Source organism: Eleginops maclovinus, chromosome 5 (assembly GCF_036324505.1).
Source record: "Eleginops maclovinus isolate JMC-PN-2008 ecotype Puerto Natales chromosome 5, JC_Emac_rtc_rv5, whole genome shotgun sequence".
Lineage (NCBI taxonomy): Eukaryota > Metazoa > Chordata > Actinopteri > Perciformes > Eleginopidae > Eleginops > Eleginops maclovinus.
Window position 1 is genome coordinate 16,387,919 of NC_086353.1, and position 21,847 is coordinate 16,409,765.

At 39.4% G+C, this 21,847-nt stretch overlaps 1 protein-coding gene across 5 annotated transcripts; it reads left to right on the top strand.

Moving 5' to 3' along the window:
* The first annotated feature begins 392 nt into the window (after nt 1-392).
* Nucleotides 393-19,080, top strand: tmod1 (tropomodulin 1). 5 transcript variants are annotated; one of them, XM_063884594.1, is made up of 13 exons: nt 473-511; nt 5,635-5,707; nt 5,875-5,957; nt 6,254-6,385; nt 8,306-8,462; nt 9,771-9,887; nt 11,294-11,383; nt 12,614-12,744; nt 12,856-12,963; nt 13,278-13,421; nt 13,861-14,005; nt 15,034-15,133; nt 16,676-19,080. In XM_063884594.1, the coding sequence occupies exons 4-13, from the start codon at nt 6,263-6,265 to the stop codon at nt 16,692-16,694; spliced, it is 1,134 nt and encodes a 377-aa protein (XP_063740664.1). In that variant the 5' UTR covers nt 473-511; nt 5,635-5,707; nt 5,875-5,957; nt 6,254-6,262; the 3' UTR covers nt 16,695-19,080. The 5 variants fall into 5 exon arrangements, with proteins under 5 accessions (XP_063740660.1, XP_063740661.1, XP_063740664.1 ...); XM_063884593.1 differs by lacking the exon at nt 473-511 and adding an exon at nt 1,308-1,607; XM_063884590.1 differs by lacking the exon at nt 5,875-5,957 and having other exon boundaries at nt 393-511.
* Nucleotides 19,081-21,847: the final 2,767 nt, after the last annotated feature.

Consider the following 21,847-nt stretch of genomic DNA (forward strand, 5'->3'; position numbering starts at 1 on the left):
GTCTTTGAAAGAAGTTCCTTTTAGTCGGCGTGCACATCCAGATAAATTGGCATTAAAACAAGGACCGCCAAGACCACACTTAACCATTCAACAAGTTTCTACAAAGGGGCAAGACCTACATCCGAGGATTTTCTACAAATTTGTATGAGCGAAAAACCTGGCTAGCAGGCTGTGAAGTAGCCAACGCAGTCTTCTGCTATCCCTGCGTACTTGGACGTCGACTGGTGCAGTAGCAGTTTTGGGCATGGGCGAAGCGGGCAACCGCCGGGGGCGGCATTTCCTGGGGGGGGTGGCACGAGCGAGCTCGGAGGGATCTTGCCCGTGGTGTAATTCCATGTAGAACCGCCACTGGACTGGTGTAACAGATATGCAGCATCTATCTGAAAAAAGAAAGAAACATGAGCTGTCGAAGATCCACTGCTGCTTGAGATTTTCGTCTTTTGGGAGGGTGAACATTGCCACTCAACTGGATGAGGGATTCAGGCTAGCTGTTCGTCGCCACAATGATGAGGTGAGCAAGAACCGTCACATCCTCAACCGGCTTGTCCAGTGTGTGAAATTCTGCCGGCAGTTTGAGCTAGCTTTGCGAGGCAAAGATGAAACTGAGGGCTCGACCAACCCTGGCATTTTTCTCGGACTGGTCGACTTCGTGGCACAGTTAGATTACGTTTTTTGATGAGCATCTAAAACATGCTACGGAGTTCAGTCAATCAATCAATCAATCAATCAACTTTATTTATAAAGCCCTCTAAAAACAGCTGCAGCTGAAACAGTGCTGCACATATATATAATACTTGACTTAATATGCTGCCCCTGTCTTTATGTTGTTTCTGAGCATATCTTTTGGCCTGTTTAGCTAGTATACATTATACATCATTGGATTCATGTAAATACTTAATATAATAATAAATAGAATAATTTATTGTGGACCCACACCATTTCTGCTTATAGAGGCTCCTGGATGCAACTTTCTTCCATAGCTTTCCACCTGTAACTTATGTAGCTAGAGGGGAAATATTTCTGTTGTGTGTTGCCATCTAGTGGACACAAGAGGGACCTCTGTCTGAGTTAATCATCTAACAACACATTGATATGGTCTTGCTTAATGTACCTATTGAATGGGTTATCTTAATCATTATCAGAAAGGAAATAGCGAGATTTTTCTCAGGAGTCGCCACTGTTCACGTTAAAGTGTTTTGGAGGATTGGGAAAGCTGTCCGATAATGGACACCGTGCCACTTGATGACATCACTGGAGTGACAGGGCAGCCGTGTTGGGGGGAGGAAGGGGAGGAGGAGGAGGATCCCTCCACATAAGTTTACTTTGCCCTTTGCTGGAGATGAGTTTCTGCCTCCGTAAACCCGCCGAGAGACGAGCAGTGACGGGGGAGGAAACTTTGTGAGCACCCTGAGAAATCTGCTGCATTCAGGATTATCCGGACGCTTTCTGCTAGTTTGGAGTTTTCCGCGGATTCCCGGCTTGTGCGCCTGCTGCAGAGCGGACCGCGCAGTGCGACTCCAGGCAGCTCTGAAGGAAACCATATCTGGTCAAAGTATTCGTTGCTGTCACCCAGCGGGACTGACTGGCTATAAATAGCGCTGGAGGAGGTACGGAAATAAATGCAAAAATGATACTGCAGCCTGTAAAACAGTCAAATGAGTAAAGTTCACAATATCTTGGTTAAAATAATGCGCAGGACAACACCTATAGAAGCTGGGAGTAATCCGGTTCCACCAGGGGTCAAGTATAAAGGGGGCTCCTCCAGAAACACCCAGAAGTTTTTCTTAATTTCACTGCTAGTATTTTCCTTCTTGTTGGAGAATGTCTTATTGACTGTTGAAGTAAAAGCACTCAGCAAGTCCTTACCTTAAAGTCCTGCACAGATGAGGTTTTTAATGCAGTCCTTATCGCATACAGGAGCCCTTATGGTTCCTAGATAAAGGAAATCAGTAAAATGTTCTGTTGGTACAATTGGTTAGCATAATAGTGAAGGTACATATATTTTCAATATAGCTTGCGGTATCTCATTACCTCTGTAAACACTTTAGTAAAATGTAAAGTCACTCCAAGAACACAATACTTTAGAGCAGAAGCTTGAGCTAAGTTTGTTAATTTTCCAAGATGGATTATGATAAAGACAATTAAAAAATCACCATATATAAACACAACTACAGTTCTAGTGCTGTGAGATGCAACAGTTGCCTGCTGTCATGTTGGATATCATTCCCTCTGTGACCTAAATTCATCATGGTAGAGTAAATTGAACCCTTTAACCTTTGTTACTCCACAAGACAAAATTGACTCTTTAGTCACCTCACTTTTTGTCATGAGCCCATTGTTGTGGAGTATTTCACTATTTTCTTCTTTTTTTATTTTTTTTAAAATCTCTTGGATATTTATTGTATCATCGTGGTAGCTATCTTAAAACGAAACTCTGATCAGTACAGTGACACGCATGACGTTTTGACCTTTTGTAGAAGGCACTAAATAGCTCGACCTCAGGCCCCATGTTATACACTTTATGATATACGACTCTACACTGGTCCCCAAAGTGGAGACTAACGAAACAGCACACATAACCATGGGTTTAGTTTCCTCTATGAAGTGGCAGACTTAGACAAATTCTTAAAAACAATGCTCGGTGGATCTGACACACTGTAAAGTTATCTCAACTTCGCATAGTAATATTAATCAGTGATAAGAACTTCACATGAAAAATAAACTTTCTGTGGTCTACTCATCTATTTTGGTAAGCATCTATGCATTTCACTTGTAGTCACAACTATGTAAGTGGACACCCTTGTTACTGTCACAGCAGAAAACACACACACACACACACACGCACACACACAACTGTAGCTTATCACATCTACAGGCAGGGGAAAACTGACCAGTTGCCTCTCAGCTGTTTTTTTGCTGGAAGATTTCAGAGACCATTCTGACAACTGCAATCCTGCAAAAAAAAGTTTACATACAACACTTGAATTAATATACCACAGAAGATTGATAGCATGAAGCATGATGTCTTATACATGATTTATCCCTATAGGAATGGTGTGGGTGCCGTAATGGACAAGTTAGTAGTGGGTTAGTATTCTCAGGTTGACCAGATTAGGAGATTTATTCATCATTAGTATCATTGTTTATTGAGTCATTGGACCCTTTTTTAGATGGCTGATAATTAAGATTATTTTCATTATTGAGTAATCTGTCAATTATTTTCTAGATTTATCGATTATTTGTTCAGTTTATGAAATGTTATAAAATAATGACAAATGTCCATCCTTGTTTTTCATGAAAATAGAGGTAACTGGACTCAGAATTAAAGATGAAAGCAATATATCTTTGACCTCTCAAACTGAAGAAGTTTTAAGTGGAATACTCACACGACACTTACTGTACATGTGGTTGTTTATCATGACAGTGGGAGCTGTTTGAAGACATTAAGCAGGAAGTTGTCTGCTGAATCATCTAAATATCCTTTGCAGTGCCCTCAACTCTGATTTATGTGTGGATTTATTGGCTGTACAAATCTTTGGCCTCTCTAAGAGCATGTGAGTTTTCCAGAGATGTGTTTTACAACAGAAAAACTTGGAGCAGGGTTTACGTTTATAATCAAACTGAAATATATACAAATACAGTTCTGTTAAAGCAGGCACGGATAGCACTTTGTTGCAGGATAGCTGCATTTTGTAAATCAGGTTTACATCAATTAAAAAACATTTTACAAACATCAAACTTGATTAATGGTTCTGCTGCTGTTCTTGGAAACTTGAGGACTGGACAAGTTTAGAAGTCAGGGGTCAAGTCAAGTGTTTATAACTTTACAGGGTACATTCTAACTCAGGTCAAATTTAGTTGTCTTTCCATTATAACCACTGAATATCCTCCAATGAAGCAGAAGCTTGTAATAACGTTAGAAATACAAGCACGGGTCTGTTTGATATCATCACAGCAGGTCCCACTCTTCCAGCAGACTTGCAGTGTTATTTGGAGTTGAGCCCAGTTCTTCATTTTTGGGTTTGGAAACTTGTCCTGTTGTGGAGCTTACTGAAAGCAGAACAAAAAAAACAGCACGCTTGACTTCACCTGTTAGGAGGTTAGTCAAAACACATTTGCTGTCATACTTAAGATCAAAAAGAAATATCTTCCCTTCTTCAATGGAAGAGTTTTTTCACTTTGGTTGAGTTTTAAAGGCTCCATCTCTACCCATTTTCCTAATTTGAGATCATTCTCATCCTTTGATGCAGGCTCGGTGCAGTTATTATTAGTGTTGTCATGTGGACATCTATCAGTAGCAGCTCACAAAGCATTTTGAACCCTGACCCATAGTTTTAAGGAACAGTGGCTTAGAGAAAGTATGTATTCCGAGCACTTGGTGCTGTTAGCACACATGTTCTGCTGCTACTCATCAATCATCAGTTATCTGGTCCTACAGCCAAATCTGAAATGTAGACAATGAGAGAGAAGAAAACAGATCTTCAAGGTGAGAAAAATAAAAAAGCTTTTCCGGATAAGATATTTAGTGTATGCTTGGTTGAGTTTTTTTTTTTCTACAGAGAGCTTTGAGAAAAAACAGCGCTTCTTGCAGTGATTCATGGCGGAGGTATCAGCGACAGGATATAATTCTGGGAGGAAATAGAGCATCTGTGTCCTTATAGAGATTTGGAATCTGAGAATCTCATGAAAGAGACTTTCTTTAGCTGTGGCAGCAAGTCAAACTGTTGCAGTCTGTAGTTGGACTAAGTTAAAAATAATGGTTTCTTCAGTTTGTCATGTATATGTTGTTGTTGGCAAATAGACTATGCATTGACAGTCTCAGCATATTTTTTAGCAAGTTGCTAACCTACAGTGACCTTCAGTGGATGATACCTGCTACATTGCCAGTAGATTTGCCAACCTGTCACACAGGCAGATCATTATGGCCTCTCTCGTGGTTTCACTTTCACAAATGATTATGCCTAGATGAGGCACCACTGTTTAAATACTGCTTGAAGCTACAATTAACAGCCAGTTAGCTTAGCTTAGTTTAGCAACAATTGGGAAACAGCAAGCTGGCTGTCCAAAGGTGAAAAACCATCTATCACCTCTAAAGCTCATTGATTTAAATGGTTCATCATGTTGTGTAAAAATAACAATTGGCCAGTTTATGGGGGTAGCCAACAGGTGCAGATTCATGGAAGTTACTGCTCCTAGCCAAGAAATAGTCTGGACAGCGCCAGGCTAGCATTTCCAGTTGTTATGCTAAGTTTAGCTAGTCGTAGAGCCAAGAGAGTGTTTTCAAACTATCATGCAACTCCTGCAAAATATGACATTTTTTCTGGTCCTCAAAATATTAAACTATTGCTTTAAGACCAGTTAGTTTCCATAAAGAAATCCAGCTAACAAATATGTGACTAGCTAAAAATGTAATACTTGTAGCACTTTCTAGCCAAACGCTTTTATGTAGCTACAGATTGAATACTATCAGAAAATGAAATGTAGCTACGCTGTTAGTTACTTGAAACTTGAAGAGGCTAAAATAAAAAAGGACAGCAAGCAGTGGAATACAATGCTTAATATCTTCCTCCATAAATGACTGAATGTATCTATTGCTTTTTAATTTATCTCTCTACACTCTTCTGCCTCTTCCAGGTCACTCTCAAGAGCGTGTCAGGCACTTGGCTGCCTTTGCTGTAATTTTACCCCTGAGCCGGGGATCATTGAGGTGAGTGTATTCAAAGTTGATTTTAACACCACATAAAATGACTCTTGCCAAAGTAATGTTTTTGTTTGGCAATTGACCATCACAGCCACCTATGCTTGTCTCTCGTATCAAACCCTATGTTATTTTACCATTCATTTTAGTGATTTCTCTGTTGATTCGATCCACAGATTATTTTTCTCAAAGTGTAGGGTCTTGCAGACTCCTGATCTCCTACATTTGGCCTTTTTCTTGTTTGGAGGGGGTGATTGAGGTGAGGGAACCATTTTGAATACTTCCAGATCCTTTTGTTTATTTGTATAATATATATTTTACCCTGGATGCACTTAATCCTTCATTACAAATGTTTGGTTTAATTGTATCACCTCAAGTTATTCTAAAGTACAAGAAATGTAAGCGTACGATCTGTTTTGTAAGATACAGTGAAGGCACACGTCGACATGGTCTACCCAAATGTTTATTTTATGGTATATCAACATTCCATGTCTGTCAATACTGTGGATATATATGACCATGATGAATTGAGAGTGGGCCTATCCATGTTTTCAGGTGTCCATCATGTCGGTTATGAAGAAGGAGATGGATAAGTACAGGGACATAGACGAGGACGAGCTGCTGAAGAAACTGTCAGAGGAAGAGCTGCAGCGATTAGAGGATGAATTAGAGGAGCTGGATCCTGATGTAAGTTTATAGTATGAAGGCTGTAAAGACTTTCTGTCCCTGTGTTGGTGTCACTGGGGTGTAAGGTGGTCATGCCTTGCCAGACATTGGTGGTTCAAGCTTCTCAGATATATAGGCTCCTTCCTTGTAAATTGAAGACGTTTACAAAACAAACAATTGAAGATGACGATGTCCCCTTTGTTGTCCAGAATAGTAATTCACCTTTTTCATTATCAATAATAATTTGTACTTATATGTGTGAGGAAGTTTGGGGAACAGTGTATGTGTCTGACTTTGTTATAATGCTAGCTTTTTTATAGTTAAATAATTATTGTCTCCTCATCATTTACATTATTTCACTATAAATTGTGCAGTATTGGGGTAGCAGGGTGGTGTATCTTGTTATATGCTACTGTAGGAACAACATCAGTTATGCTTTTGGGTAGTTCCTGGTGCTTTTTTTATGAAGTGTCTATCTCTGTATTTGATGACTCAACCTCCAGGTTTGTACCCTCAGTGGTGTATCATGGGTGGAGATGGTGACAGCAGCTGTAATAGCTTTGTGATGAATCTCCAACTGCTCATAAAGATGCTGGATATCCCCTCAATGTCAGGGAATGACTGGAAGGGTATAATGTGCGGGACTCAGTGTGTGTGTGGGTGTGCGAGCAAGACTGATGCCAGCAGCGAGTGACTGAAGTTCCTTCATGACGTAAACAGAGGAAACAGTCAGGCGCAGTGTGTGCGTGCTTACCTTGTTTGCGCTTGTTTATGAGGGTAACCCGTTGCACAACAGTGAAGTGCCCACTCTAACCATCCCAGCAAGGCTTCCCACGTCAGTTCCAGTAAGACATTGCACAAAACCAGCTGGTTTGCAAACTAGTACAGTAAGAAATGACTGGCGAGAAAGACAAAGTCTCATGCTGGTAAAAATAAAATGCTGTTAGTGTGCCTGTTATCTACAACTGATACAACGTGTGACATTAAAAGCTTGGCAGTGACGATGTGATATACTCCAGGCTTGATTACAAATACTGCTATAAGTCATGTGAACATTTACCTTCCACTACTGGAAAGACCAAATTTGAGAATCTGAAATGAAACAGTACATTTAAACCCAGGTTATCATATAACTGGTCCGACAGTGTCAATTGTTGGGTATGTATTTTTTGTAATATAAATTGTTTGCTGGCCTTGAGTCAAAGCGTTTAAGAAAGACAGAGTCATGAGGAGAGAGTGCTGAGAGGAAAGATAAGATATGAAGCTATAAGTAGCCCTTGTAAGAGCTTGGTTTGAATGCTGCTGCGGTTTGAGCATAATGTAGAGAGTAGCAATGCTCTGGGAAATCTCTCTGTCCTGTTTTAGGCTGGGGTTGAGTTAGGGAGTGATGTGAGAGTTAAATTAAATGAAGCACAGTTATTGTATGGACCATTTCTAGAGTATGTCTCACTTAGCTTTAATACTGCAATACTTGATGGTATTATTCTGTTTAACTTCTAAGAAATCCTCAAAAATGTTTTAAAATGTGATGCAAAAATGCTGTACTAGTACTAGTGTTGGGCTTAAGTTGGTTGTATTGTTAATGAATAGTCTATATTCTACCACTGGGGTTTGTTTGCTTCTTTTAAATATAGAAACAACATTACATTACTAATGATATTTGCATTCCATGGTTTATTTGATTTATTTAGTTGTGTGTTCTTATTTCCATAGGCAAAATCTCGAAAAATCAACTGTTTTTCATTAGAAAAAGACTGAAGTTGAAGAGTTCCTACATCTACATCACCACATGTATAAAGTATTTGTTCCCCGTCTCTAAATGTCTTGTTGTTTTTCCTTCTTCTGCACTGATGCAAGATATTACAGGACTATGACAGGAAGAAAAAAGTGAGATAAAATCAGTACAGGTCCTTTAACTGATGTAAACTCTTGTTTGCCTAGAATGCCTTGTTGCCTGCTGGGATGCGGCAGAAGGACCAGACCAAGAAATCTCCGACTGGGACATTTCAGAGGGATAACCTGCTGGCCCATCTGGAGAGACAGGCCAAAGAGGATCCTGACAAAGAAGACCTGGTGCCTTTCACAGGGGAGAAAAGAGGTACTATCTGGGTTTCTGGGATTTGACGGAGCAGCTGTTGGGGCACCTGGCGATAGTAGCTGGACTCAAAAGAGAGTAAACAGCTTTTGCTATTTCATCCGTCAACCATCTGCAATGCTTAAAGAGGCCGTATTGTGCTTTTTTGGGGTTTTCCATTTTCTTGTGGTGTGGAGTAAATTATGTCAGTGCCCGATTGGACTCCTTTCTTTACTTCTGTAACATAGTTACATTTCCACTGGCTAGTGCTCCAACACATTGTAAGTGATAGGCTAAAGGGCGGGACATCTTTAAGCAGTTGACCAATCACAACAGAGCCGGCCAGCTTACCAATCAGAGCAGACTGGGCTCTGGTTTCAGACGAAGGGTGAAAAGAGGTGCACAGGCAGTATGAGGAAAAAAAAGCCTGGAAACATGTCACAGCACAGGCACAAATACAATTATGAAACCTGAAAATGAGCGTATTAGGGCCCCTTTAATCTACGTGGGTCTTTGGACCACAAACAACCTTTTAGTCCCTTCAGAAGTGTAAAGAAACACAGTTCTATTTATCAGGTGGCTTTGTCTAGGTGTTGCTTTAATACACTTGTATTCCTAAAAGACTTTCAAGGACAAAACGTTTTTCGCAGACCAGCTGTAAAACTGCGCGTGGGCGAAGTGAATCTTTAAAAATATCCCTTCCCTCAAGAACTGGAGTCAAGGTCTTCATGTGGATCACCCATTGAGCTGCAAAGTAAAGCAAACAAGCAGAGGGAAGCAACAGCAGGTTCTGCAAACTGTTCAGAGCTGTCATCAATTTTAATCACTCATCTTTTGCTCACCATCTGCTGAGACCAGAACCACTACAGGTTGCACCGCAGCGGAACTTGAAACTGGTTTTACCTGTCACACACTTCTATCAGTGTGTTCACCAACATGTAAGGGTGCAGTGGTATTATAAGGGCAGGGAGAATGTTAGTCAGGCTGCTAAGCGCTTTTGTTAACATCTCGCCAAAGTGCTTATGTGGGGCTCAAAAAATATCTGGCTGAAACTTGAGGAGGTGACCCCACAGACACAGCAGACCTGTCAGCAACAGAAGCCTGATGTCAGGGGTGATGTGAGGAAGGGATACTCACTAAAATAAGATTTTGATTGATAATAAATCAGATTGTTCCTCAAAGACTATATTTAGTATTTCATTTTTGTTCTGATCCTTAGAATCTTTGAATGTGTTACATAGATCATATGAGATATCATACCATATTGGGTAAATGTAGTAGTAGTGTTTGTATAGTATGTCTTCTGATTAAAATCCATCCATCATGTTGCAGGGAAAGCCTTTGTGCCTAAGAAGATGGTGGACCCCATCATGGAGAACGTGACTCTGGAGCCGGAGCTGGAAGAAGCCTTGGCGAGTGCTTCTGATGCTGAACTCTGTGATATCGCAGGTAATATAACCACATCCACACACATCTCCTCACAGCAACATGCACTAAATATCCATAGTACTTATTGTATGAACTTTTCTCTTATTTATAATCACTTTTTTTGTTTGTTCTATATAATGCTGTTCTATAGGCTCTTTTTGGGAAGGCTTTTACCACAATTACCAGAGTCCCGTCTGGGAAGGCAGTTTAAAACATGCCTAAAAAGTGAATGGAAACATCGGGAGAATGTATTTTCACTTTTTGCAGTGCTTCCTCAGAATTTATTTGTTTATATTTGTTAAAAAATACAGATAAACCTTTTCCTTACAAACTAACGACTAACAAAAAATTCAAAATCCACACCAACATTTATACAAACTCAATCCGAACGATTGTTATTCATATATCTGATCTGTTTAATGTGCTTAAGTGCAGATTATTTTTCATCTTCATCTTTCCTCACTTAACGGTGGCCTCCACTTCCCCTCATTCATTTACTTTTCCTAAACCATATCTTCTCCATTTCCTCCAGCGCTCCTTTCATCTTCCCTTCACCCCTCCCCCTCATCCCTCCACCTCCTCCATCCCTGCTGGATATCTCTGTTTCACCACCCAGGGTATCTGTAGACTGCACACCATGTTTGCATGGAGCGATTCTGCAACCTTTGCCATGTCGATGCTGCATGTACACACTCTGCAGTTAAGCATACAGAGGTCATGTTTACCATTTACATTTGAATTACCCTCTCTCTGAAAAAAATCACAATATGCTGTGATATTTAAGTAGCTGTAGAAGACAATCATATTAAGGTTGAAAGACAATAAATCTCTCTGAGAGAGATATATGACAATATGTAAACACATTTAGTTTTCAGTCTCTACTTCCTGCATTAGCGTTACAGATTTTGCTGCAGGAATATTTTGGGAGCACGAGTCCCTTGACTTGCTCAAGGTAACATAACCAGCTTTAACAGTGAGCAGTTTGGTAGCTTGTGTTCCCTGACTGTTTATGTCTTTGCAAAGTGTTCTGTTCCCATGTTCTCACTCTGGTAAAACAGACAAGGTTATGAATCTCTCTATATCTTTTATAGCAGCCTCTGATCTTAAAAATATATCATATTCACTGCTGCCAGTGTGCAGGACCTTAGTTGTGGGCTGCAGAGATCCAAACGTTGTAAATGTTACCATTTACCTGAAAGCATATGGCATTCAAATGTAAGATCGTGTAAACTGTCAGTGTCAGGTTGGACTTGCTTGTGTTTCCTAAGATGATGATGGTCTGTCAGCATGTTGGTCTTCTGTATGACTGTAAATACACAATCACTAAATCTATGGACTCTTCAGCATTCATCTTTCTCTCTCTGTCTCCGATTGTCCCTCACCCTTTTTTACTCTCATCCTGACTCAGTCTTCTTACTGTCTTCCAGCCATCCTCGGTATGCACACCCTGATGAGTAACCAGCAGTACTATGAAGCCCTGGCCAGCAGCAACATAGTCAACAAGCAAGGCCTAAACAGTACGTAAAAACACACACGTTCCCACGTATGTACTTAAACCTTACCTGATGTTACTGAGTCTTTCAATTGTTGAAATCTGAAAGTTGCATGAGCTGTCTTCACTTGGTTGGATTATTAATGCATTTGGTGCACAACATGAGTAAAAGTATCCTAAAATAAACATAATCACTCAACTATTTGGAAGAGAGAAATCACCTCATTCAAGAGAAATGCAAAGTGCAATGATCTCATGTTTGGAGGAAGTTGGTTTATTTAACCTAAGACGATCAGCACAGCCTTTTTTTTTTGCACTTGCAAATATAGCTACACAGCCTTAAACTAAAAGTAAGTTCTTCAATTGATATAAAAGTGTCTACAGACACTCGTGCATTGTTATATTGCTCCTTCAGGAATAACTGATGATTCATCATCATTCATTCATGTTTAATCTAGCACTGGTAGTAAGCTCTGTGATATTCCTTAACACACACACAGACACACACATCACATGTTAATGAGCCTGTGTTTATATTGCATGGGGGCTCATCCTATAGCTTCTGCTCCAGCTCTAAACAGAGACAGAGGCCGAGCATCTCACTTCCAAATATGACCGGCTCTGATAAAATAGCCAGCTTCAAACCTCTGATTCGCCTGCAGAAATGGGGCTGGCTAACACACAGGATATAAAAAAGGATTTCAACCTTGAGTCTTTCTTTTGTAATGGTTTGAGACTTCACATGAAATGTCGTAATCACAGTAAGACAATTGTGTATTTCATAAGCTTACACAACATTCTTTGGGTTTTTGCCATATGTGATACTGCACCAAAGGAATCCTCTACATTGTTTTGTTAAGTAAATGGAATTTAGTATCCCAATATTGTTATTATTAACCTAATCTTTTCTTACTGTAGACTTACAGAAATGATATATACCGACAGAAACATTGTTCCAATCCAACCTATTGCTTACTAGAACAACTTTATTTACTGATTGTAGATTAAATAAAACACACATTTAATGCTCCTGTTAACCTGGCAGGATAATATGCTTTGTTTGGCCAGGGTTGCAAGCAGATGATAAGTTACCAACATCAGCTGTCCAGATAAAACTTTTAACAGTGTTCGGTGAAGTCTGGCAGTCTTACACTCTTTATGTGTCATGTGGAGAAAGGGTGCCAAACATGTTTATATATTAGTTGTTCCCACAGTAAGACTGGTTTAATCCACAGCTGTGTGTACTTTGTTGTAGGTGTGATCCAGTGCGCCCAGTATAAAGCAGTCCCAGATGAAGAGCCCAACTCCACTGATGTAGAAGAGACCCTGTTGAGGATGAAGAGGAATGACCCCGACCTGGTGGAAGTGAACCTCAACAACATCAAGGTGTGTCTGTGTGAGAATGGGATTTTAACCCTGTGTTTTAAAAGGATTTTTTGGACCTACTGCTTTAACCATGAAGTTAAGATATAGCATGTAATGTTCTTCTGTACCCAGAATATCCCCATCAAGACTCTGAAGGCGTACGCTGACGCTCTGATAGAGAACACTGCGGTGGAGAGGTTTAGTATTGTCGGAACCAGGAGCAACGACCCTGTAGCATTTGTAAGTCACTGTTACATTTTACGCAAAATGCTGCGCAGAATACCTTTTACCTGTTTTTGTTCCTTTCTTTCGTTGCCTAGAAAATAAAAACAGTACAACAAAAACAATTATATGATATGTGCTAAAGATCTCCTTAAAAAATCTTGCTGCATGTAATCCCTCTGCTTCTTTTCTCTTGTTTCTTTTACTCCGTACTTAGATATTTGCTCAAAGCAGACTTTAGGTTGTGGGTTATGAAGACTTTATTGTGGAAAAAAAAACTATGCTTATAAATAAATAAAGTCATCTACAGTGTGTGCTGTGTGTGTCCTCAGGCCCTGGCAGAGATGTTGAAGGTGAACACGACGCTGAAGAGCCTGAATGTCGAGTCTAACTTCATCACAGGGACCGGCATTGTGTCCCTCATAGAGGCACTGCAGAAAAACACCACACTACAGGAGCTCAAGATAGACAACCAGGTACACACAAACACACACACACACACACACACACACACACACACACACACACACACACACACACACACACACACACACACACACACACACACACACACACATAATCCACTTGCATATATAGATTTAGATTTATATGCATGTGTAATGCATACAACTGAGATGGTATTTGTGTATCACGTATACAGGCCATATATCACACTCCAGAATAATGCACCCAGATTTTAGTGTCATGATATACTGCATAGTTCAGCATCTGGGATTCACCACTTATTCATAAGGTCATTATCTGTGTTGCTTTGGCTATTTTTTTCCTTTGGATTGAAACTAAAAAAAATAGTAACGGCATTAATCTTATGTACATGTACTGAAGCCTATTCACAGTACCTTTTTTTATCCAGTTTTAACTCTCCAGCTTTCCCCCTCTGTTTACAAACTCCAGAGCCAGCCGCTAGGCAACAAGGTGGAGATGGAGATAGCCAGCATGCTGGAGAAAAACACCACGCTGTTGAAGTTTGGATATCATTTCACCCAGCAGGGTCCGCGCCTCCGAGGCTCCAATGCCATGATGAACAACAACGACTTGGGTGGGTTACACACACACACACTCACACACACACACACACACACACACACACACACACACACACACACACACACACACACACACACACACACACACACACACACATACACACACACACACATAGAATTGGGCTCATTAACTTGCCTTAAGCTGATGGTATTTCAAAAGAATCTTGTGGTGTATGATAGATTTCCCTAAACGTGCTTTAAAGGGATAGTTTTGAATTTTTTTAATGAGATTGTATAAGGTACTTATCCATCATCGATATGTTATTAACAGTAGGTGCCGGTCAGCAATCCCCAGCTTTTGAGAAACAGACAGAAGTACCAGCACAGAAGCTAAACAATGTGTTACTTTGGACGGGGCCATCAGAACAAATCATTTTATTAGCCTAATAAAAAGGACTACCTAAAAAAACTGACATAATATTAAGTGTAGACTTTGTTTACAATATTTATTCCTCTTTACATTGTAGTCAGATCGCCCTGGCTGTGTCATATATGCACAACTATATGCTACACAGTCTTTCAGTAGCATTGCATTAGGCAGTAGGTTGTTACGTGAGTCAATGCTGACACTTAATCTCCACTATATCTCTTTGGGTTCTACTTTAATCAGACTCTAATGGAAGTATCAGTGATATCATCGGCCGGTAACTCAGTAGTACGGCCAAAACGCATCAGCCAATCAAAACAGCGGCTTCTTAAGTTATGACATCACTACTAAGAAAAGAGTCTGTGCATGAGAGAGAGAACTAAATGAGACTGGGGGAAGAAATGCACAGGCTAAAGTTATAACAATAATTAATTTACTTGTTGTCCTTGCACTGAAGAGGGGAGTTTAACTGCTTATACGTTTCACTAAATTAAGATAAAACAGGGTTGATGTAAAGTTTTTAAATATGATTTGGATTTTGTTCATGAGCTTTTTTTCAGATGGTTTTGAAGTCTGGTCGTACTGTGTCACTAAGCACTTGAAGTTAAGTGTATGTGTCATAATCTTGTTTTCCTTCCCTTCGTCACCTTCAAGCTCGGGTTGTCAGGTCGGAGTCGGACGGCTCCTTCACCCTCACTTTGTCGGTCCCTGAGCTGGAGAGGGCCTTTGGGAAAAAATTCAAGTCCAAGACTAAGTAAAAAAAAAAGAGAGAAAGAAGCACATTTGACCACTCAGCCTTGCCTTTCTTTTGCCAACCTCACCTGGATCTTTTCCAGAACACTGGAAACCTCTGCCACAACCTGTCAAACTCCTCTGACAGTTTCTGGTGGTCCTCCACACCACCTATCATCACGTTGCTTCTTTTTTTTCATATTCTTGTCTTCTCTGGTTCACTGCCTCCCAGATTTAGCTGTTGTTGCTCTCTGGTCCCTGCCATAGTCTGAATATATAAACAGATACCTGCGTCCAATACAATAAAACTTCCAGATTATATATATTTTTCTATCCTTTGATCAACAGAGGTAAGGAGTGAAACGCTGACTTGATCTTGAAATAATAGTAAAGTTATTTCAAGGTTAAAGTAACACATGCTTTTTGAATCCAGAACAATAAACAGCAGATAAAATACATGTTCCATAATAGACAACCAAAATGCAGAAGAGCAGGTCTCTGCTTCTATCCTTAGTTTGACTCCTAGCAACAACTTACTGGACAACAGCCTCCACGGTACCTCTCCTGCCTTTGTATCTGATTGGACGGGATAAAACTGTTCCCTTTTTTCACCTGCTGTAGTAATCCATCTACTTTTGGCTGTCCTATCAACCTGCATAAACCCTCATGATTTGTGGTTTCCTGCATCAAGTTCTCACTAGATCGACGCTACCGTCTTTTCTTGTTGCACTTTATTTCAATTTTTCCTTGGCTTTTTTACTTTTATGATCATTATATTCTCGTGACCTGCTGGGTTTTGCTGTTTTTGCTGTTCCTGCGTTGCTTTGGAGGAATTTGGCTGCCTCAGCTCGATCTCTGTCCTCTCCTTTACTTTTTAAATACTGCTCTGTTCCAAAGCTGGATTGTTAATTCAGAACAATCACCATTCATCCCCAAGTTGTTTGTGATCATTTAACAAATTGCGGATTTGTTTGTTAACACTTCACGGACTGCTAAAGTACAGTATAAACTGAAAGGGTTAGGGCCTTTAAAGGCGAGTACGCTGATGTATACACACAACTATGTATAGAGGCCATTTCCAATCATGTTGTTATTACTTGGTGCCAGTTTCAGATTGATCCTAAGTAATTATTGATCATGAAAACTAGGGTCCTTACCTTATTATTGGCCAAAAGCAGTAGTGGGATAATCCAGCCCTGCTCTTACCTTAAAGTCTTACCTTTGTTCAGTGTTTTTTCTTCCTTCAAGAGCTTCCGCCCAAGCCCTTTGCAGCCACTTGAAAACAAGCTGCTGCAACTCTAATCTCTCTGTCCTCTTCTGTTACCTTTTTCTAGTTGCCTCTCTTTGCTTACTCATGTTAAGCAAAAAAAGCACCAACTTTGCTTTGCTAAAGATGAAGTTGCTGTCTATGATGATGATCAACAACTGTCTTCAGTCTGTTTTTCTAATTGTTTTCTTTGTCCCTATATACCTCTTTTTCTTCTTACCTCTCATCCTTTAACATTTCTTCTTTTTTCTTCTGTAATACCTCTCTCTAATCTGGTCTGATCTTCTCTATCTACAGTAAGAAAGAGAAGGCTTGAGGGTGGACCCATCTTCCCCAAGTGTCGGACAAATGTGTAGAAACCAGGGCGACCCATCAACGCTCCGTTCCCCCCTCGTCCCGGACCATCCTCTCAAACACCGTCCTGTAACTTTCTCCGGCCCGACATCCTCCAATGACAGAAAACAACCACCATCACGTCACCATGTTGTCTCTGAACTCTTTTTTCCAGAAATGTTTTGGAAGATATTAAAGGATCTAATGGGATTAATCAGCGGTGTCACTCAGTGAATTTCAGTGAATGCAAAAGGTGAAATTCTGTCTCTTTTTTTGCTCGAGTTACAGGCGTGGACATTTGCTGTAGCTCTTTGGACAAACTCATGAATCCTTTAATATCTTCTCAAGTGTCTAGATCCTTATTTAAAGAGGGCTGGAGGGGTCTGGTTTTGAACAGGGCCACATTGAAATGGGAAAGGACACTTTTATAAAACGCTGTTACCATTGATGAGTTGAATTAATTCTAATTATTATGCTGTAAATGAAATGTTGTGCTGCCATTACTGTTGTTCCCAAAAATGTCTGAGGTTGTTCGAGATCGACATACCAGATATTTTCTACCCATTATACACTAAACCAATGTCCCATTTCAATTTAATAGACCTTAACAGTGTCTTAGTCACTCAGAGGCTATACAGATCATTCTGTAATGGACAGTTAGATTTATAAACCTGCCAACTGTGAGTTTTGTCACTATATAGAGAATATATTTATTTGTGACAGACCTGGGAAAGAGTCAGAAGCCATTCAAATACTTTTTGCTGGATAGTGTAACGTCTTGTCTAAAAATGTTTCTGTAAATGAAACTCTAATGACACTTTACATAGTTAAATTATCCAGCAATATATAAGGCGATTCCTGATAGCTGGGAATTGCAACTGATATTATTTACTGATGTCAGATATTCTATAAACCCATTGTAAAAACAACATACGTGTTGTTTATACAATTTACTGTATACAATAATTATATACGATTGTCTATAAGAACCTAAACTGAGTATTTGATTGGACTTCTGTTACACTTTCTACCAAGTCTGGTTTGTTGATTTCTTTGTTGGTTTTTTTATTTACTGGAGCTAAAACATGTGGTTTATTACAAAATGGTTGGTAATGTTGACTTACTGTTGATTAAAGGTTTCATATTAAAACCTCAATCCAGGTTTCAATAACAGACGTTAGACGCAGATTTAAAAACACAGAAAACCTCTAATGTCATCACAGCTGTCAGATTCACGAAATCCATCAAAGTTAGTAAAAAGAAATCTGACTTTTTGCCGTTTCAAAATGATTATCTTTGTGATGAGACCTAACGTCTGAAATAAGGTATAACACTTTGATACTGGATGGATAATTCAATGGTTCACAATGAAGATTTATTGTTAGCAACCTAGACTACACATCCACATGCTGTTAATGATGAACTCTGCTGTGTATTTTGCAACACTTCAAAACATTAACAGCACAATGAGAAAGGAGGTGTTAGCTGCTATGTAACCAGGAACTTGAGCTAATACAGTATGTTGCTGTCTGAAAAATAAAATAGCTCCAGTAAAAATCCTTGGAAAAAGGTCTGTTACGTTTAATATCTCAAGGTGAAACAGGTATGTATTTTTTGGCTTGGGTAAACTTAATGTTGCATAATCAAGGGAAAATCTTACCTGACTGTACCATCAATGTTTCCTTGATGACAACAACTGTACCTGCATGTTTGAGGGTTAGATAACCCTTTTAATGTTATTTAATGTCACCGCTGTGTTACTCTTGTCAGTGCTGTGGGTGATGTTCAACAAATGGAAGTTATGGATGTAAACATTTGTCAAACAGGTAAAACTGAATGCTAAAGGCAAAAGAAGACGTGGACTTGTGCTACTCTTCAAAAGTCTTTGTGTCCAGTTTTTTTTTCTGTCTAGTGTTTTCTGATATTTTAGTGCTTGACTCTGTGTTCCATTAGATAGTTCACCTTTTTTGGTTGAATTTTTGTTTAATAAATAAATAAAGTTTGGCAATATTTCGTCTTCTTGAACTGCCAAAGCAATTGTGTGGACATGTGCAGTGTTATTGGTATAAAGACAACAGTGACACTCTGTGGATGAATGAAAGAAATGCACAAGGTCATTTCAGTTGGACTGCCTCCCTGTTGCCCTCTTCAGACGAACAATAGTTTTACACCTCTGTTCACTACACAAAAGCAGTGGAGAATATTTTCTATGTTGATGAAAATAAGTTGTTTCAACCTACACCGAGTTGTTAATTGGCTAGCCAAAATAAAAGATACAAATCTTAATACTATTTCATCGATATACTGACATTTTATCATGGTATTTGTGATATTGGTCTTTCAAAATAAAATGTGTTAGCTTGATATAATTTGAGAATTCTGGGTATTATTACATTTGTTATGCTATTTCTTTCACAGCATATACAATGAATTATGTATTACATTTTTATAGTATGAATTGTATGATGTACTATACTATGGCCTTTTAAATTATTCTTTTTACAATAAACTTTACTCAGTGGTGAACCGTCAGGGCCCTCTAGGCCATCTCTGAGGGCCTAAAATATTCTTTAAAAATACTTCTTTTTTTTTTAGTTATATTTTTCTTTAGTTTTACCAAAATAACTTGATTTAATTGTGTTTAAAAAAACATTTCCAAAGACATAAATCCTTCGAATTTGCCTATTCAGTTTCTGTTGGAATGTGAAGGGTTAAATAAAAAAAGTTCCTATGGCCGTCTCTGGAGTTACTGGGAAGATAGGAGGTGATTGGTGGTCCAGTTATAAAAGCACAGAGGGCCCAGCTCAGGGCCGTATATACAGTGGTATGCAAAAGTTTGGGCACCCCTTAGGAAAACCACTGCATCAGTTTGTCACTTGCTGAGCTTTTGAAGCAGCAACTTCATTTTAACATATGTTATACCTTATGGTAACAGAAACATCTCAGTAGTGAAATAACTTTTATTGGTCAAACAGAAACATGTTTATGTGCATTCAAACAAAAATAGGCATGTGCATAAATTTGGGCACCCCTAAGAAATAATTCCATTAATATTTAGTATTGCCTCCTTTTGCTGCAATAACGGCCTGTAGACGCCTCCTGTAGCCACAGACAAGTCCCTTAAGCCTGGCAGGTGGTATTTTGGCCCATTCTTCCACACAAAACGTCTCCAGTTCAGTCAGGTTTCTTGGCCTCCGTGCATGGACAGCCTTCTTCAAATAAATCCATACATTTTCAATGATGTTAAGGTCTGGGCACTGGGATGGCCATTCCAGAACATTGTACCTGTGCTTCTGCATGAATTCCTTGGTGGATTTTGATCGGTGCTTAGGATCATTGTCCTGCTGAAAAATCCAACCCCGGCGTAGCTTCAACTTTGTGACTGACTCTAGAACATTCTTGTCAAGAATCTCCTGGTACTGTAAGGAATTCATGTGGCCCTCAACTTTAACAAGTTTTCCAGTACCTGTGCTAGCCACACAGCCCCATAACATGATAGATCCTCCACCAAATTTTACAGTGGGCAACAAGTTCTTTTCATTGAATGCAGTGTGTTTTTTTCGCCATGCATACCTGTTCATGTTATGACCAAATAACTCAATCTTGGTCTCATCTGACCACAGTATTTTGTTCCAAAATGCTTCTGGCTTGTCCAGATGTGCTTTTGCATACCTCATGCGACTCTTCTTGTGATTAACACTCAGGAAAGGCTTTTTGCACATCACCCTTCCAATGAGCTCTTCCTGGTGCAAAGTACGCTGGATTGTGGAACGGTGAACAACTACACCATCAGCAGCCAGATGTTGTCGTAGTTCTCTGGAGGTGGTCTGTGGCTTCTCTGTGACCATTTTCACCATCCTTCGCCTGTGCCTTTCCCCTATTTTTGTCGGCCTACCACATCTTTCCTTCACACGGACTGTTCCTGTGGCCTTCCATTTCACAACTACGTTTCTGACTGTGGAGACAGACAGTTTAAACCTGTCAGATAATTTTTTGTACCCTTCTCCTAATTTATAATGTTGGATTATCTTAGCTTTCAGGTCAGTGGAGAGTTGTTTTGAGGTCCCCATCTTGCCACTCCCTAAGAAAGAACCTAGGCCAGGCACAGCCAGCTATTACCTATGTTAAATAGCCTTTTTCATGATTGGTTCCACCTGTCTTTGTAATTGAAGGTCTAATGAGCTAATCAAAGCAATTTTGTGCAGCAACCTGTCAGCTATAAATCCGTACAGGTGTTGAAATGAATGCTATTTATAAGGGTGCCCAAACTTTTGCACATCCCATTTTTTGCATTTTATTTTATTATAATAAAACTATGTAATGCTACCCTAAGAATTTTGGTCTGGAAAACACTAAAACGTCTACATCTTTGTAGGAAAACAAATGTTGTTGCTGTGATCTTCTATTATAAAGGAAAAGCAAATTGTCATGAAATCTCAGAGGGGTGCCCAAACTTTTGCATACCACTGTATGGCTCTGGTACAGCTATAGTAACTCAACGAGAAGGTAATGTCAAATGACAGTACAATTGACCAATCATATCTGAATGAATGGAATGAATTAATATATTCTGAATTAGCTGTGCTGGTTTTAACACAATTGCCTTTGTTGTGTTCCAAAATATAAGTCCATTGTTACTTGAGTGTGGGCGCCTTGTTGTCATGATAGGTGTTCATATAAATTGTGTTTTGTGTGGTAGAGGGGTGACTGTCATTCATGTGTTTTGCACCCTGGGCCGTTGTTTCAATATATCGCTGAAGTACACGCAGCTTGTGTGATGATATGATTACTTGTACTTTTAATTTGTAAATAAAACGTTTTGCTTAATAATAAGTTTGGGGGAACGGGGGTCAGAGGGCCTAGGTATAAAAGTCACGGCTTGCCACTGACTATTGCTTTTTTTATAAAACAATGTTCTTTAACTTTCTTTATTTCTGACTATATTGTCCCTTTCGATTACATTTTTCTATCGTACTTTTTTAGGATCTTTACTTTTTTTTATATTTCATTGAACTATTTATGAAATACTAGTATTTTACTATAACTTTTTAACTATACTGTGATTTTTTGGGAGAATTTTCAACATATATTCAACGCCTTGTCTACATGCTGCTGTAACAAAACTATTTCCCAAAT